The sequence below is a fragment of the Barbatula barbatula genome (genome assembly GCF_947034865.1).
Source record: "Barbatula barbatula genome assembly, chromosome: 9".
NCBI classification, from domain to species: Eukaryota; Metazoa; Chordata; class Actinopteri; order Cypriniformes; family Nemacheilidae; genus Barbatula; species Barbatula barbatula.
In genome coordinates, this window is record NC_136772.1 from 1,166,382 (window position 1) to 1,184,705 (window position 18,324).

The window sequence follows — 18,324 nt, forward strand, 5'->3', positions numbered from 1 at the left end:
GGACCCCATAGGCTACTCAGACAAACACCACGTATAGTTTATCTAAAAAAAAATACGAGGTTCTGAACGGGATCGAGTGTGACGTTGAAGAAGGTAAGAAGCAAGATTTTAATATTAATATCAATTCGATATTTAACCGGAAGGTGGTGAATAACGTTTTCTATTAGTGAAGGATGCCACTCACCTTTTTAATGACGGGATATTGCAAACCTGAGGCTGAAGTCTCTCAATTTAACTATGATTAAATGAGCCTCAAAGTTTGATTTTAAGCGTTATTTTAACATGTTTTCAACATTTAAGATGTCATGGTTATTATAAGGCTTCGAGCGCGCGCACAGAGTGTTTTTTCTGTAGTGGCCTTTTAGACTCTTTCTATTTCACAAACTTGCGTTATGAAATTGTGATAATATATTCACATATAGCACAGCGTTCTTCTGAGGCATTTGCTTTTTAAATTTCTTGTTCTGACAGGAAATTCAACAAACTACGACTTTTGCGGGAATTAACTTTGTTTTTCCAAATAGATTTAAGTATATGAATATGTCACGTCAGCTTTTCAGACGTGCAAGTCCATCGGATAACTACTTGAATGGGGCGGAAACAGAACGCCGCTGGCTAAGATCAATAAAACAATAAACCTGACATCAATTGTACTATAAATAATCTTTCTTAAGCTGAAATTGGCATGAAAAGACTTTAACATGCCTGTTAGTTCTGTGCAAAGCCCGCCATTTATTGTAAAAGCGCTTAAAATCACGTCTTTGGTGTTTTAAAATGCTGTTATTCGTTGTTTGGCCACAAGGTGTCAGTGTCCTGACGCTGGTGTGTGGATTCTAATGGCGTCACGTGTCATTGTTGGACACAGAAAAACAATTTTAGATACGAAAATATCTATAAAGAAATCGTTGAAAGTAACAATATTATACAGATCACACAATAGAGCACACAAAGAGGAAGAGAAAAAAAGTAATAATAAATAATAAAGGGGAAAAAATACAGAAAACAACAGCAAGTATTTCTCCTCTTTCCTATGGACAATAAATATATATATAAAAAAAGAGCATCAATAAAAATAGACGGGATATTAAGTAGAAACTTCTGCATACATTTTAACAACTTTACATTTTTTTATTGTTTATAAGCAATAGAGATTCTTACAAAAATAAATTGCAGTTAAGTGCAGATCTTACAAACTTTTGTTTTTGAATATAATATTTGCCATGTAAAATATAGAAATTCACCACATAATCAAACATTTTACATTCATTGGTATATGAACATATAATATCTTTAAGAGATAACATAGAAACAATATTTTTATGGGCAAATAAAAAGGAGCTTAACATCAGACCAAAATTAAAGGGTTACGGGACAGTTATAAAATAAATGAGCCAAGTTTTACTCCTGCATATTACAAAATAAACACGTATCACCAATGTCCATACATTTAGATAAAGATCAATTGCAAGGGTAAATTTTGTGTAAAATTTTAAAATGCACTTCTTTAACTTTGTTAAAAGTTTGAATTTATATGGGAACAACCAAGCCACTTTCCATCAACATCTAGGATCTGTGCATTTCAATATGGTTTTCCATAGGGGAGATTTTACGTTTGGATTGAAGAAATAATCAAATTTGTTTATTATTTCAATAGGCAATATTAGTATTATTATCATTAAGATGATGACGTCACTTAAATGGTTCAATGACCACTAGGCTATTAGACCTCATCATTTATGATCTTACATGATGTATTACAGTTTTTCTCAGTTGTTTACACACAAATATTGGTCCTTGAGACACAATGACCACAACATGTAACTCGTGCACCAACCCCCTGAACCAATTCTGCTAAACTACAAGCACAATTCCTGCTTTACACTCACATTGCAGATCTAAAACACACTTTTTTCAAAACACTACACACAATTCTCTGCATTTGGCACAATTTTCGGGCAGAAAAATATCTTGTTTTCACAAGGAACACACTGCCATTCAAATATCCACACTGACTCATCACATGTGTAAACACATGTCACAAACGCCTATACCCCTTCTCCAAGCTATAGAAGACACATGTGGAGATATAGCAGCTGATGCTTTTCATGACTGGACTGAAAAACATGGCTTGTGATGTGGATGATGTGCTGTGGTCAGACCCAAACCCAAGAGAAGATGCAGCATCGTTTTATTTTACTGTAACTGTTTTGTATGTACACCACTGTATGTGCATCTTTGCGTTGGTTGGGATGTACACTGTACATTGTTTTCATTGTGTTTTGGTGTGTTCTGACTATAAAATCTATAAATGTTTTATATATATATATACTCAAAATATTTTACAACACACTTATGTATGTACTGTCTGTAGTAAGTGTTACACTGAACCATACAAAGAGCAAAGTCATTATGATGAATGGAGAAGTGTTTTCCATTCATTATAGTGTTTTATATAGAGCACATCAGTGTTCAACTGGTTCTTATAAATGTTTATTCATATGATGGTTTGTGTGTGTCATTTGAAAACAAAATACCATTTTGAGAAGAAAGAACATTGTTTTGAATGTGAAGTTTCATTTTGGAGGAGAATTGAGGGGTTTTGCCCATTGTTTTTGTGTTTTTTTATTTGTGTGTAGAGTTCTGAGAATATGAGGCATGCTTTCAGAAAATGTGTGTAAACAATTGAGAAAAACTGTAATACTTGAAAAACTGTCCCAAGTCAGTGTGCAAGGCGCCATTTTATTTGCATGTGACAAGAACAACATAAAACAGGAAATGGCGTCACCGAGAGACCCCCTGTGTAGCATGTGTCAAGGTCAAGTTGCTTTTTTCTCTTGACATTTTTTGACTTGACATGCAAAGCTTGGTTCACCTTTTCAAATGTAACAATGGCCAGAAAATGTTATTATATATTTGGTTACATTCAGGATATGTAAAAACTATGTTTACCTTTACAATGTGGGTCATTTTAGAATCTCTTGTTTGTTTTTTATTGAAAATATTATTGCATTTAATGTATGAATACAACCAAAAGATAGCACTTTTATCAGGTGTCTTCTTTTCCCAATGGTTCATTGAAGTTAGTACAGTCATTTTCATATGCTTTGGTATTTTCTCTGCCCCCTTATTGACTTGGATACCAGAATGGTCAAAACATGCTATTTTAATAAATCTGTGCACCAGGGTCCGATGTACGGTCATGTAAAAGCCATGGTGTGTCTGACTTCTCTTATCTACTACTGTGCACTTTCAGCTTGGATTAATACTGTAAGATCTGAATGTCTCTATTAACAAATTCAAGTGAGGTCAACACACTAACCCAACATGATCTGATGCGTGTTGTTTGCATGTAGCTTGTGCTGGAACACCAACTCAAAGCTTTTTATCACACACCCAATATTCATGCGCTCGACTTAATGAACCAACGACCGAACGGTCATTCAACTGGATTTATAACTGTATTGTCTGACATGTTATCAATCCCAATAACCCTTCTGCTGTTGAATCAGTGATTTGTGACTGATATTAGGAAGGGCACCACACCTGCAACTCATCCACTGTTTTTTCTCTACTACCATCCCAAATCTGTGTTCAAGGCTGTGATCAGGTAATGTCTTATCAGTCTAATGAAGGGTCAGATAGTACAGGAGGCGTGGACTCCGTGTGAACTCATACAAGAGCCCCTGTGAAATAACTGAAACACCACAGATGATACGGCGAGAGACTCATGTGGACACAGGTAATAAATCTCCTCTCTCTTCTTACAGTTAGCCTACACGCCACATACCTTTGACATTTTTTCAAACCTGTGAAAATTGTAAGTTTTAGAGGTTTATAGTATATAATGATTGTTTCTATTATACAATCAATATGACTTGCCAAGTTAATAATAGCAGGTAAAGGGTTATCATGGTTTCTGAAATCAACACGCACAAGTTATAAAAATAACAGCAATATTAGTTTTATAAAACTCATTTATTTGTCAGATTAGAATTATGACTAAATGTAAATTTATAAGATTTGTGATTTCATGCCGTTGTACATGAGATGCCGATTAGTTTACTACTTTCTTTTTTTATTGTGTTTGACTTTGTTATGTCTACTATGTTGTAAGTGAAACTATGTTACTGTTCTGGTCGAAGACTAATATCAACCTGGGCTGATAATAAAGTTTACCATTAACTTTGTTTAAAGTTGATTATTTATCATTAAAGTTTGATAAAAGTGTATTTTATTGTAAATTTCAATCTCCGCTTGATATCATTCTAAGAGAAATAATGTAGAGATCTGTGATGACTTTTTCCTGTCGGGGCAAGCTCACTCTTTCTCTCTCTATGTAAAAAGAAATTCAGATTCAGACCAAACCAAAGCTAAAATCAAAATGAAAAATCTCAAAAGGAAAAACTCTCCAGCGGACGGCGCAGATAAAACAACATCATCACATAAAGGTGAGACAGGTGATCAATACACAGAGCAATTGCACTTTTAATACCCGATGTACCCGATGACAACTAATTTTATATCCTGTACCATTCTTACAACACAGATACTGACAACATGTGAGTATTTTGTCCATAAATCCTTTAAAAATGAAATGTTTTGTTGTAGTCTCAGATATAAATTCAGACATGTTGTTTGTGTGTTTAAAGTCTTGGCAGTGATCAGAAACAAGAGAAGGCTCTGAGCGTTGGGTTCTTTCAGCTGGTGAGAATCTCACAGTCGCCGTGCATCACACATCTTCACACATTAATCTAATGCTTCATATTCTCACATGTGACCTCTGCACAGTTCCGCTTCGCCACATGGAAGGAAATCCTGATGATGGTCGTGGGAAGCGTTTGCTCTCTCGTCCACGGCGCCGCGGCTCCTCTCATGCTGCTGGTCTACGGCATGATGACAAACACGTTTGTGTCCTATGAGATGGAGATACAGGAACTGGCCAACCCCAACAAAACATGTGTCAACAACACAGTGACATGGCTGAATGGATCTGTGGTGGAGAAGTCGGACAACACCACCATCTTTTGTGGGTGAGTCTGATGTTTTGACACTGCTTTAGTTCATCTTGAGATCATACCGTCTCTACTGAGATCAAACCTCTCATACTGGGGTCTGTTTTTTCACCCTACAGTGTGGACATCGAGTCGGAAATGACCATGTTTGCATATTACTATGTCGGCATCGGAGTCGCAGTCCTGATCCTTAGTTACTTTCAGGTGTGTCCGAGAGTTTGTCATTTGATTCATTTTTATTAAAGCATTGCAAAAAATAAATTTCATACCTAAAAATATCAACATTTCTAAAATTAAGATCTGAAACATGAGATCATACATAAGAAGCATTCACCTAAGAAGTTTTATTCTGAGAAAAATATCAAATTAAGCATAATATCACCAGAATGGAGTAAAATAAACTCGAATTACATCCCTTTTTAAAAATCAATATACTTTAACTTGAGAAGCAAAATAACTTAAATAAATCTTGTTTTCTGAATTTATTCTTTAAAACAAGAAAATATCTGCCAATGGGGAAGTAAAATAAAAGGGAATTATTAGGAAATATTTTACTTTTTTTAAGTTATTATTACTTGATCAATATTAATTGGAATGCACAATAAAATATATGATTTTTGAAAAATGTCAAATCAGTTTTTGCCAATGAACTCTACATATATTGATCTAAGAACATGAAATTGATGCTGGTAAAAATAACATCAAAATAATATCATTATGTCAGTGATGCTGTCCTCAAACCATCAGAAGAAAAATCTCATTTACAAATGCAGTGTATTCATGAGGTTCACTTCCACTTCAGATCGCTCTGTGGGTGTCGGCCGCCGCCAGCCAGATTCAGCGAATCAGAAAAACCTACTTTAGGAAAATCATGCGAATGGAGATCGGCTGGTTTGACTGCAACTCCGTCGGCGAGCTGAACACGAGGATATCTGAGTAATATTCACATTACACAGTGATGATGAATGTGTTGATCTTAAACTTTATTTCTCCAGCAAATGCAGTTTGTGATTTCTCTTTCCAAAGTGACATCAATAAAATCAACAATGCCATAGCAGACCAGGTGTCCATCTTCATCGAGAGGCTGTCCACGTTCATCTTTGGTTTCCTGGTGGGATTTATTGGAGGATGGAAGCTGACGCTGGTGGTGATAGCAGTGAGTCCTCTCATCGGATTGGCTGCTGGACTTATGGCTATGGTTGGTATTTTGTGTTTGGACGACAACTTGTATGTTCTCGTATGATGGATTTCTTTTGTGGCCTTCAAGCACAGAATTGTTCAGGAGATCCAGTTTACGATTTTACGTTACTTTTGGTTATTTTACGATGCACGTGTTTCATATGTGTCTTAGTTTTTCATCAGACAAAACCTGTGCGTGTGTTTTTTGGTGTGTAGGCCGTGGCGAGGCTGACGGGACATGAGTTGAAGTCGTACGCCAAAGCCGGGGCAGTCGCAGGTGAAGTTCTCTCGTCCATCAGGACGGTGGCTGCATTTGGAGGAGAGCAGAAAGAGACCGAGAGGTACAGTCATGTTTGCCTTCTTATCCAGAAATCATACATTAACAGTGTAAAGCAATAAAATGTAGGCTGGCATATGATCTTTATTTATTTATCAGAATACAGCATCAGTGCATCATCTGTAAAAAAAGGAACCGGAGCAGATAAAAGATTTTTGTGTTCACATATTACAAATAAAATGCTTAATGCTAAATGTGATGGCATACAGATATATTATAGAATTATCTTCTTTACGCTGTTTTGTATAAATAACTCAAATGAATGTATCTTTAATGTCTGATTGTGATGTTTATTTTGCACAGGTATGATAAGAATCTGGAAGAAGCTCAGACGTGGGGTATTAAGAAGGGAGCGATCATCGGAGTGTTTCAGGGATACCTCTGGTGTATCATATTCCTGTGTTACGCTCTCGCTTTCTGGTACGGATCCAAACTGGTCATTGAAACCAAAGAGCTCACACCCGGCAGTCTCGTCCAGGTATGAGTTCACATGAAAGACCAGAAATGTTGTCAAAATGTACATTGTTACGAGTGTTGTGTGTGTGAGAGTGTTGTGTGTGTGTGTGAGAGTGTTGTGTGTGTGTGAGAGTGTTGTGTGTGTGTGAGAGTGTTGTGTGTGTGTGTGAGAGTGTTGTGTGTGTGTGTGAGAGTGTTGTGTGTGTGTGAGAGTGTTGTGTGTGTGTGAGAGTGTTGTGTGTGTGTGTGAGAGTGTTGTGTGTGTGTGTGAGAGTGTTGTGTGTGTGTGTGTGAGAGTGTTGTGTGTGTGTGAGAGTGAGAGTGTTGTGTGTGTGTGTGAGAGTGTTGTGTGTGTGTGTGAGAGTGTTGTGTGTGTGTGTGAGAGTGTTGTGTGTGTGAGAGTGTTGTGTGTGTGTGTGAGAGTGTTGTGTGTGAGAGTGTTGTGTGTGTGTGGGAGTGTTGTGTGTGTGTGTGAGAGTGTTGTGTGTGAGAGTTTTGTGTGTGTGAGAGTGTTGTGTGTGAGAGTGTTGTGTGTGAGAGTTTTGTGTGTGTGAGAGTGTTGTGTGTGAGAGTTTTGTGTGTGTGAGAGTGTTGTGTGTGTGAGAGTGTTGTTGTGTGTGAGAGTGTTGTGTGTGTGTGTGAGAGTGTTGTGTGTGAGAGTGTTGTGTGTGTGAGAGTGTTGTGTGTGAGAGTGTTGTGTGTGTGTGGGAGTGTTGTGTGTGAGAGTGTTGTGTGTGTGTGTGAGAGTGTTGTGTGTGAGAGTGTTGTGTGTGTGAGAGTGTTGTGTGTGAGAGTGTTGTGTGTGTGTGTGAGAGTGTTGTGTGTGAGAGTGTTGTGTGTGTGAGAGTGTTGTGTGTGAGAGTGTTGTGTGTGTGTGGGAGTGTTGTGTGTGTGTGTGTGAGTGTTGTGTGTGAGAGTTTTGTGTGTGTGAGAGTGTTGTGTGTGAGTGGGAGTGTTGTGTGTGTGTGTGAGAGTGTTGTGTGTGAGAGTTTTGTGTGTGTGAGAGTGTTGTGTGTGTGTGGGAGTGTTGTGTGTGTGTGTGAGAGTGTTGTGTGTGAGAGTGTTGTGTGTGTGAGAGTGTTGTGTGTGAGAGTGTTGTGTGTGAGAGTTTTGTGTGTGTGAGAGTGTTGTGTGTGAGTGGGAGTGTTGTGTGTGTGTGTGTGAGTGTTGTGTGTGAGAGTTTTGTGTGTGTGAGAGTGTTGTGTGTGAGTGGGAGTGTTGTGTGTGTGTGTGTGAGTGTTGTGTGTGAGAGTTTTGTGTGTGTGAGAGTGTTGTGTGTGAGTGGGAGTGTTGTGTGTGTGTGTGTGAGTGTTGTGTGTGAGAGTTTTGTGTGTGTGAGAGTGTTGTGTGTGAGAGTGTTGTGTGTGAGAGTGTTGTGTGTGAGAGTTTTGTGTGTGTGAGAGTGTTGTGTGTGAGTGGGAGTGTTGTGTGTGTGTGTGTGAGTGTTGTGTGTGAGAGTTTTGTGTGTGTGAGAGTGTTGTGTGTGAGTGGGAGTGTTGTGTGTGTGTGTGAGAGTGTTGTGTGTGAGAGTTTTGTGTGTGTGAGAGTGTTGTGTGTGTGTGGGAGTGTTGTGTGTGTGTGTGAGAGTGTTGTGTGTGAGAGTGTTGTGTGTGTGAGAGTGTTGTGTGTGAGAGTGTTGTGTGTGAGAGTTTTGTGTGTGTGAGAGTGTTGTGTGTGTGAGAGTGTTGTTGTGTGTGAGAGTCACACACAACACTCTCACACACACACAACACTCTCACACACACACAACACTCTCACACACACACACACAACACTCACACTCACACAACACTCTCACACACACAACACTCTCTTGTGTGTGTGAGAGTGTTGTGTGTGTCGGTGTATATATGGCTATTTAAGGAAACTGTAGTGGGAAAGTACAAACTTACCGAGCATAATGAGCCGTGGTGTGTCTGGTATCACCCAGTGACTCCACATCTGACTGGGTTATAGTGACCTGTAACATAGTAAATCAACATGAAGCAAAATTCAAAACTTGAAGTAACTACAGAAACCATGATTAAAATGTTTTAACATCATATGTTAACAAATAGAACCTTATTGTAAGTGTTACTAAAAAGTCAGTAGTAAAACAAAACACAAATTTGAATAAAAAGTTGTACAGCGAGTTACAGCGAAACAGATAACTCTGTTAGATTTTTAGTAAAAATCAATAAAAACATTATATACATGATTTTAGAACCTTTTTAATTTCATTTCACTTCATTTATTGTTTATGATGTTAAAATAGAATAGACAATCCTTGAATAATAAGTTTTATTTTTGGTGGAACTTTTCCATTTTATTTTGTTCAGCTATTATTACACATTATTTATAAATAATATTAATAGTAGTCTAAATTATTATGCATTTGTGTACAATTTGGTTTCACATTACGGTATGTTCCTGGTAAATTTTCCTGCAGGTGTTTTTTGGTGTTCTCATGGGGGCTTTGAATCTGGGCCAAGCCTCTCCGTGTCTCGAAGCCTTTGCTTCTGGTCGGGCCGCAGCCAAGAGTATTTTTGATACAATTGAAAGAGTGAGAATAACACACACACACATCAACAAAATCATTGTGTTTTCTTCTCTTCAGCTTCAGTGAATGATCACTGTCACATTCTGTCGTCATACAGGAACCAGAAATCGATTGCTTCTCAGAGGACGGCCATAAGTTTGACAAAGTTAAAGGTGACATTGAATTCCACGGCATTGACTTCAACTATCCCTCTCGACCTGATGTGAACGTGAGTGTATTCCTATCGTCTGAATACTTGAACACGGATACAAATGTCAAAATCAAATTAGTAACATGACATCAATCATGTTATTCATACTGTTATTTATATGAATATATAACAGACAAAAATTCCTTTAAAAGTCAATATAATGTTTGTGTTATTTCCATTATGTTGACCCTTAGCCTAATTTGTATCCATTTTTAATACAAAACCATATGATTGTTATAAAAGTCCATAAACTTTACCATCACTGGCACAAAAACAGATTGCAGTCAAGCACACAAATGAGATCAATCATAAAAATGTGCCACTTTCAAAATATATATTTGAAAAGAGAATTGTTTTACAATGATGTTCACAGATATTAAAAGATTTCAACGTCATGATCAAAGCTGGAGAGACGACAGCATTTGTTGGTCCGAGTGGATCTGGAAAAAGCACAACCATTCAACTCATCCAGAGGTTCTATGATCCAAAAAATGGAATGGTACTGTACTTTACGCACACCAAACTATTTCATAACACATTTGCAAACAGCAAAGTGTAAACAAACATTTTCTTTTACGAGATAAAAGCTGAGATCTCTAACCACGAAAATCATTAGAATCATAAGTGTAATCCTTTACTGTTGTCATGATAAGGTGACTCTGGACGGTCATGACATCAGAAGTCTGAACATCCAGTGGTTGCGTTCTCTTATCGGTATAGTGGAACAAGAGCCGGTTTTGTTTGCCACAACCATCGCAGAGAACATCCGATACGGCCGTGATGGAGTCACAATGGAGGAGGTTATACAGGCCTGCAAAGAAGCCAACGCTTACAACTTCATCATGGATCTACCTCAGGTAACAAATACATTATTAATAAAGATGAATACTCACGATTACGTCTTGATTTAAGAGAAATCTTTATTTGTTTAGTTTATGCTTAAAGCAAGACAATGATGTTTTCCAACAGAGGAAGTAAAGCAATCTTGTTTAACATTTTAGATTCGATGATTTTTCTTTCTTGAGAAAAAAAACATCACAAAATCTTGTTAGATTTCTCTAAAAGATATTGAATCGTGTGACATTTTGCCTTCAAAGCATGTCTAGAGTCGTAGTAGTTTACATTTTATAGTAGTGACGTTTTATTGTAGTAGTTTATCGTAAAGCTTAAGTAAAGAGTTTATATCTAGTTTTAAAGATATGTATTATCAGACATCAAGACAAGCAAAAAGATAAGAAAAAGGTTATTGCAGTTATTTATTTGACACCAACACATGTTTTTTTTATTTATAATACACTAGTTAACAATATTTCTTATTAAAATGAATATAGAATTTAGAGCTTGTTGCATCTGTTTAAAAATGAAAGACATAACTGAATGTTAAAGTCACAGTGAAATTAAAAGTTATAACACTTGTTTTCATGAACTATTGCAGCGTTTAGGGTAAATAGTTTATCAGTGTGGGTCATTCTCTTTTTAAAATGCATGTGCCCTCACAATCTTCAGCTAGAATCTGAAAAGCACTTCCTTCCTTCTTAAATGACGTATGTTAGATGGTTCGTTAACTCCTCCCCTTCAAATGTCATTCTGCTGCCTGTGCCCTTTCAAAATGTGTGTCCTGTGTTTATACATCCAATCAAATCGCAGAGAAAGGCGAAAGCCATGCCCACTATTTTTCTCATTTGAAATTCCATTTTGCTTGGAAATGCGTCAAAATACGGAAATAAAAACGATCGCAACTTCCAGTTCACAGGGACTTTAACATATTTTTTTGAGAAATGCAAGTTTCCGTCGACAAGCAGTTTGTCCGTCCACAATAAACACAGCACAACAGATTTAACTTTAACATAATGTTTGTATTCTATGTGAAGTAAATGAGTTTAAATTGCATTTAACCCAGTTTGTACACGGTGTAGCGGTGAACATCGTACATTACTTTGTGTTTTTGTGTGATCAAGAAATTTGACACATTAGTGGGAAAGGGTGGAGGACAGATGAGCGGAGGACAGAAGCAGAGGATTGCCATCGCTCGAGCGCTGGTCCGCAATCCCAGAATCCTCCTGTTGGACATGGCCACGTCAGCGCTGGATAATGAAAGTGAAGCTATAGTTCAAGAGGCCTTGGACCAGGTGATTTTTATTTTTTTCTAAATCCAAAATGAGTTTTTCAGACTGTATCTCATCCATCAAATGTTGGTCAGGCTCGACGGGGCAGAACAACCATCAGTATCGCACATCGTCTGTCTACAATCCGTAACGCTGATGTGATCGTGGGCTTCGAGCACGGGCGAGCTGTAGAGAGAGGCACACACAGTCAGCTCATGGACAGAAATGGAGTTTATTTTACTCTAGTCACCCTCCAGAATCAAGGAAAAGAATCAGCCAATGAGAAATCAGGGAACAGTAAGTACAGTGTTTCATGTAGTTCAGCGATCAAATGGCTTTAAGAGACCTGTAACGCAGTGGTTCTCAATCTGGGGGTCCCTAAGATGGATCCGGGGGGCACATGATTTTATTATCATAATGCAATCAAACGTCCGAAAAATAAGACTACCAAACAAAAGTATTGATATTCCAGCTTTGTATAGCAATATTTTTTTGTTTAATTCAAATTCTAAGTTTAAGATAATACGTTTTTATTTGGGGGGGCCCAAAGCGATGCACTCTACACAAAGGGGGCCCTACAATGAAAAGGTTTGAGAAGCACTGCCGTTATGTACTGCACATGAGGGAGAGGAGACTAACACAATATTAAATCCTGTCAGCTTTTCAGGTCGTTTCTGAAGATTTGATTGAGAAAATGAGAAGCTTCAGCAGACGAACTTATGAGAGTGTCTTAAGGTAAATCTTCTGCTTTCAAATGTGAAGATGATTACTTTGTTGAGTGTCTCTGGTTTCTCGCAGGCGCTCATTGAGACAGCGATCTCAGTCTCTGGTGTCTAACGGCCTGAGCGACGCCATATCCGGAAAATACCAATTCCACTCGGATCATTTTGAAATGGAGGAACGGGATGTGCTAAAAAAGGTTTGAAATGTTTGTTTGTTTTTGGCACACATGCCTTTGTTATTCAACATTTTCTTTACATTCTATTGTAACTGCAGAAGAGCAAAGGTGCATCAGAAGACGGCATCGCACCGGCGGCTGTCACACGGATTCTGAAGTACAATCGTCCCGAGTGGCCGTACATGCTAGTGGGATCAATCGGTGCCGCCATCAATGGATCTGTCAGCCCTGTTTATGCTCTCTTGTTCAGCCAAATTCTTGGGGTGAGAAACATGGACAGAACGTCCAACATCCACCTTTACACAGAAATAGTGTCATTGTTTTCCGCCTTCTTTTCAGACGTTTTCCATTCAAGATCTGGATGAACAGAGGAGAGAGATTGATGGGATTTGTGTCCTGTTTGCTCTCGTGGGAGTGATCAGCTTCTTCTCACAGTTCTTACAGGTATTATCACACCTCCACAGGGTTTATCGTCGTGTTCTTGACCGTGAGAGAAATGTGTGTGGTGATGTCACGTCTGGATGTGTCGTATCGCAGGGCTACGCGTTTGCTAAGTCAGGAGAACTGTTGACCCGTCGCTTGAGAAAGGTGGGCTTTCAGGCCATGTTAAGACAAGAGATCGGCTGGTTTGATGACCCCATGAACAGCCCTGGTGCTCTGACCACCCGACTGGCTAGTGATGCCTCCATGGTGCAGGGGGTGAGTCCTGATAACACTTATCCGAGTATTAACATCTTTATTTTAGTTTATGACCAAGATTTGCGTTGAACGCGTCAATGACGACACCAAAATAATTCTTAGATAATGAAAATATTTTCTTTTGCTGAATTAAAGATCATTTCAGATTGTTTTTGTGGGTTTAAAGGTGGAAATGAAGTAAACACTTTATTATTATATTTTCAAGTATAATAAAATTGGCTGCACAAATCTATGTAAATCTTGACTGGATTTGATCTTTGACGAGTTAAAATTATGTTTCGTGTTTTTATTATTTATTAAATCATCTTTTAAATGAACTTTATTTGCTTTAAAACGGGAAATTATAGACAAACAATATCCAATATGAATGCCTTTTTTTGTGGATGGTCTAAATGTTTTTTTTCTGTTTCATGTGACCTCCATCACAGGCTACGGGTTCACAGATCGGCATGATCGTAAACTCGCTGACAAACATCGGAGCGTCCTTCATTATTGCCTATTTCTACAGCTGGAAACTGAGTCTGGTGGTCACCTGCTTTCTGCCTCTGATCGGACTCTCTGGAGTCATTCAGGCCAAAATGTTGACAGGATTTGCTAATGAAGACAAGAACGCTCTGGAGGCTGCTGGAGAGGTAACAGATACGTCTGATATTCAACATAAACACACCAGACACCTCACATTCTAGGCTAAACATTCAATTCATTTGCACACAAATGCCACAATTTATTAACATTAACATTAACATTCTAATTTATTGTATTTACACAGTTTTATAAAAGCAGTAAAGCTGCAGAGGTTATGCAATGCAAGTGTGATTTACAGTTTATTATAAATATAACATTATATTTATTGAGTTTTATAATAAATCAATATTCTGATCGGCCAGTCGCGACATTCCAATGGTTATTCTTATAATATATATTATAACCCTTATAATATAACAGCTCAAAACTAATAACGACCTGTTTAATATTACACAAAAATGAATTATAAATGTAAATTTATAATTAAGGTTATATTTACAAATGATTAAATCAATTTGCCTGTTCGTGTCTTTTCAACATCGTTTACATCCTTTATTGTCTGTGTTGATGATGGTACGTTATGGTACATATGTGATGGATGACAGCACTCGTGCTCCTGCAGGTCTCCAGTGAAGCTCTGAGTAACATCAGGACCATCGCTGGTTTAGCTAAAGAGAAGAAGTTCGTGTCCCAGTATGAATCCCAGCTGGAGGCTCCGTATAAAGCAGCAAAGAAGAAAGCTCATGTTTACGGGATCTGTTTCGCCTTCGCCCAGTGTGTCATATTCATGGCCTACGCTGCTTCTTTCAGATACGGTGGATTTCTGGTGAATAACGAAGGCCTTTCATACATGATCGTGTTCAGGTTAGTGCTGGTACAATGTGATTTATCCGACTGTAATGCACGTGTTGTAGGATGTTGTCTTGTTTTCCAGTACACATATCTACAGGAAATGTTTTTCTATCAAGTCTTGTTTTCTATGAAAAAATTATCTCAAAAACATAACAATATTAATGGGATAAGAAAAATCTTATCCAAAATCTTGTTTGTCCTTTAAATGAACTTTGTTTTTCTTATCCAATTGTAAGATATTTTCATTGTGCTCCTCAAGTATGTGTCTTGATTCAATAACAATTGATTTTTTCCCCATCACTTTATTTAAACGTTTTCACATGTTACAAACCATATTTAAAAGAATATCAGATTTGCAATATGACTATATGTAAAGAAAAGGGATCAGAATAAATGTATACAGTAATAATATCATACAGTTAAAGATCCCGGATAATGAAGCACAATATAATAATGAATCAAATTAAATAATAATAATAATAATAATAAAACTCCATGATTGATTATTTTGACTAAAAACAAGATAAAAATATAAAGTACTAAGAAATTCAATGTTTTGACGTGCAAAAATGTATTTGAGATGTAAAGTTGCATCTTATTGTTGGTTGAATACGCATTTGTCTGGGTACATGCTTGTGTCTTTCCACATGTGTTATTGCATATACTATATACAGTGTTTATATGTTGTTATATATATGTCAGTTTGAGTGAATGCATAATTGACCGTTTCTGAATGAAAACATGTTTTTTAGAGTGATTTCAGCTCTGGTGATCAGCGGCACAGCTCTCGGAAGAGCTTCATCTTTCACACCCGATTACGCTAAAGCCAAGATCGCTGCTGCTCAGCTGTTCAAACTACTGGACAGAATCCCCAAAATAAGCATCAGCGACACGGATGGAGAACGATGGGTGAGACGCCTCGAAATCACGCAGCTCTATCCCACTATAACATATCTGTCAATATCTGAATATCTTCTGATGCAATACCTTTGTGTGGAGGAATAATTCATACACAATGATCCCCAAGTTGTGAGTCACTTTTGAACAAAATTGAATTAAATATACAACATTCAACATCTTATTCAAAAGGAAAAACAAAATGACTCTTCTTACCCGGATGGCAAACACATTCAACAAACTTTATTTTTAACTTTATATTGACAAAATCAAGACATGAATGCTGTTGTTTCTCAGGTGAATATATTTTGTTGTACGGTGTAAATGATGTTGTTTTTTTGTGGTGTGGTGTAACAGGAGGATTTTAAAGGTAAAGTGGAATTTAACGGCTGCAGGTTCACGTATCCCAGCAGGCCGGACATCCAGGTGTTGAGAGGGCTGAAGGTGTCAGTCAGTCCGGGTCAGACTCTTGCGTTTGTGGGCAGCAGTGGATGTGGAAAAAGCACCAGCGTTCAGCTCATGCAGCGATTCTACGATCCAGATGAAGGTCAAGTGGTATGAAGACATGTTCATTCTTCTGAGTTACTCGCTATGTGGACAATGTCGTTTGTATGTGTTTATGTTAAATGTTTCATGAAAGTGTGCAAATCTATTCAAAAAGTAGTTAAACATGTCTTTTCTCATTTGTTAAACTTTCTTGTGTTTATTACTGTCCTAGCTGATCGACGGACGTCCATCCGATAGGATCAACGTGCCTTTCCTGAGGTCTCAGATTGGTATCGTATCCCAGGAGCCTGTGCTGTTTGACTGCAGTATAGCAGAAAACATTCAGTACGGGGATCATTCTCGATCCGTCAGTAAGGAGGAGATCATAGAAGCGTCTAAAAAGGCATACCTGCATGATTTTGTGATGACGCTGCCTGATGTAAGCAACGTTTTGGTTTTGATAACAGCTGAGAGTTGGGAATTGAAGCTTATTCAACGCTTGATCCTGTTTTGCTTTTTCAGAAATATGAAACTCAGGTCGGCGCTCAGGGCTCTCAGCTGTCCCGCGGACAAAAGCAGCGTATAGCGATCGCCCGGGCCATCGTAAGAAACCCCAAGATTCTGCTGCTGGATGAAGCCACATCTGCATTAGATACTGAGAGCGAGAAGGTATCGACTGTGATTTAATCAATTATTAAACAGCACACAACAACAGGAAAAAGACAGCAAGAAAACTACTGCTTTGACATTCAGTTCAAAACCTCGTTTCTATTGACTATTTATATGATCGCTTACACGTTTTTTACTCTCCAGACTGTTCAGGCGGCGCTGGACGAGGCTCGACAGGGACGCACGAGTATCGTCATCGCCCACAGACTCTCCACCATCCAGACGGCTGACATCATTGCTGTGATGTCGCAGGGCGAGGTCATCGAACAAGGAACTCACGAAGAGCTGATGGTCATGAAAGGGGCTTATCATAAACTCGTGACAACAGGGGCAACTATTAGTTAAAATACGTGAAGCGTCACCAAAACAGACACTCCCTCCTCTGGCCACTCCAACAAACAGATTCCGTTCTATTTATCGCTGCTCATGTCTTAATGCAGCAGAAATAGTTTCTTTTGATGAGTATTTATTGAGAAGTGCTTTTTCAGTAGTCAGGATAACATCCTTCATTACCTTCATTTTTATTTTGCACTTTAATACACAGTTCAGATGTGGTTCCTGAACCTAGATGACCTCTTATATATTTTGAAAGAAGAAGTATTTGAATTGTTATATATGAGAATGGTGACAAGCAAACGTTTGATGCGTTCTATAAAGTCTGTATTGTAGTGTGTGTCGTGTCATTATTTTGTGTTATGAGAATGTAATGTTCATGCAGTAAGCAGATATGCTGTCCTTGAACTGTTGTCAGGACTGATAGTATGTTCTTAATCACTGATAACTCATTGTTTAGTTAATGTTTGTTGAAGCGTCACATCATCTAAGCTTTAGGTTTTTGACTATCATGCATTTTATGCCACACTGTTTCTACACACCAACAAAAGAAAAACTCACAATATCTTTGATCTGTTCATCTTGAATTTAACAGAGAGGACACTCACAAATCTGATCGTTTTAGCTTTGAAACAAATCCATGAGTGAAGCGGCGGTCAGACTTGACTTTGAGTTTTGATCTTATATCGATCTCACACACTCACGTAACGCAAATTCGCAGGTCAGAGTTCATCAAACTTGAACTTTGCCACGCGGCGAAATGCGAAATATCATTGGATGAGCTTGCGTTTCCGGTCTGTCGCATTCGCTTGTGCATGTGTGTGAATGGAAGTCAATGCAGGGAAAAGTCAAGTTTGACCACGGCATTGGACCTAAAGAGGCGAACAAAACATAATTTGAATGATTTACATCCATCTTGTTCATGTAAAACTGCTTCGGGTGGCTTTCAGGCCATTCTACATGATTCACTAAATACTTAATTCAATTAAAATTATACAATTATGTTCTGCTTTATGGTAACCAATGGAAACACCTGCATCTTTTTAAGAGCTGATCTTGATGAACTGAATGAGGTGGGTTGGGTTAGTGAATAAAAACAGGTGTTACGGGTTATCTAGAGACTTCTTAAAGAGGCTCTGAGGGAGGA

At 38.0% G+C, this 18,324-nt stretch overlaps 1 protein-coding gene across 2 annotated transcripts; it reads left to right on the forward strand.

Annotated features, from left to right (window-relative positions):
* Positions 1–17,517, forward strand: abcb11a (ATP-binding cassette, sub-family B (MDR/TAP), member 11a). 2 transcript variants are annotated; one of them, XM_079463747.1, is made up of 28 exons: positions 1–93; positions 3,597–3,739; positions 4,345–4,457; positions 4,650–4,704; positions 4,789–5,030; positions 5,132–5,216; positions 5,815–5,948; positions 6,039–6,210; positions 6,408–6,532; positions 6,832–7,006; positions 9,413–9,526; positions 9,621–9,731; positions 10,087–10,212; positions 10,367–10,570; positions 11,672–11,842; positions 11,914–12,115; positions 12,478–12,553; positions 12,617–12,737; positions 12,815–12,979; positions 13,056–13,160; positions 13,254–13,415; positions 13,844–14,047; positions 14,563–14,804; positions 15,545–15,701; positions 16,047–16,244; positions 16,408–16,614; positions 16,698–16,844; positions 16,989–17,517. In XM_079463747.1, the coding sequence occupies exons 5-28, from the start codon at positions 4,819–4,821 to the stop codon at positions 17,187–17,189; spliced, it is 3,816 nt and encodes a 1,271-aa protein (XP_079319873.1). In that variant the 5' UTR covers positions 1–93; positions 3,597–3,739; positions 4,345–4,457; positions 4,650–4,704; positions 4,789–4,818; the 3' UTR covers positions 17,190–17,517. The 2 variants fall into 2 exon arrangements, with proteins under 2 accessions (XP_079319873.1, XP_079319872.1); XM_079463746.1 differs by lacking the exon at positions 1–93 and adding an exon at positions 4,547–4,559 and having other exon boundaries at positions 3,645–3,739; positions 4,345–4,448.
* The last annotated feature ends 807 nt before the right edge of the window (positions 17,518–18,324 follow it).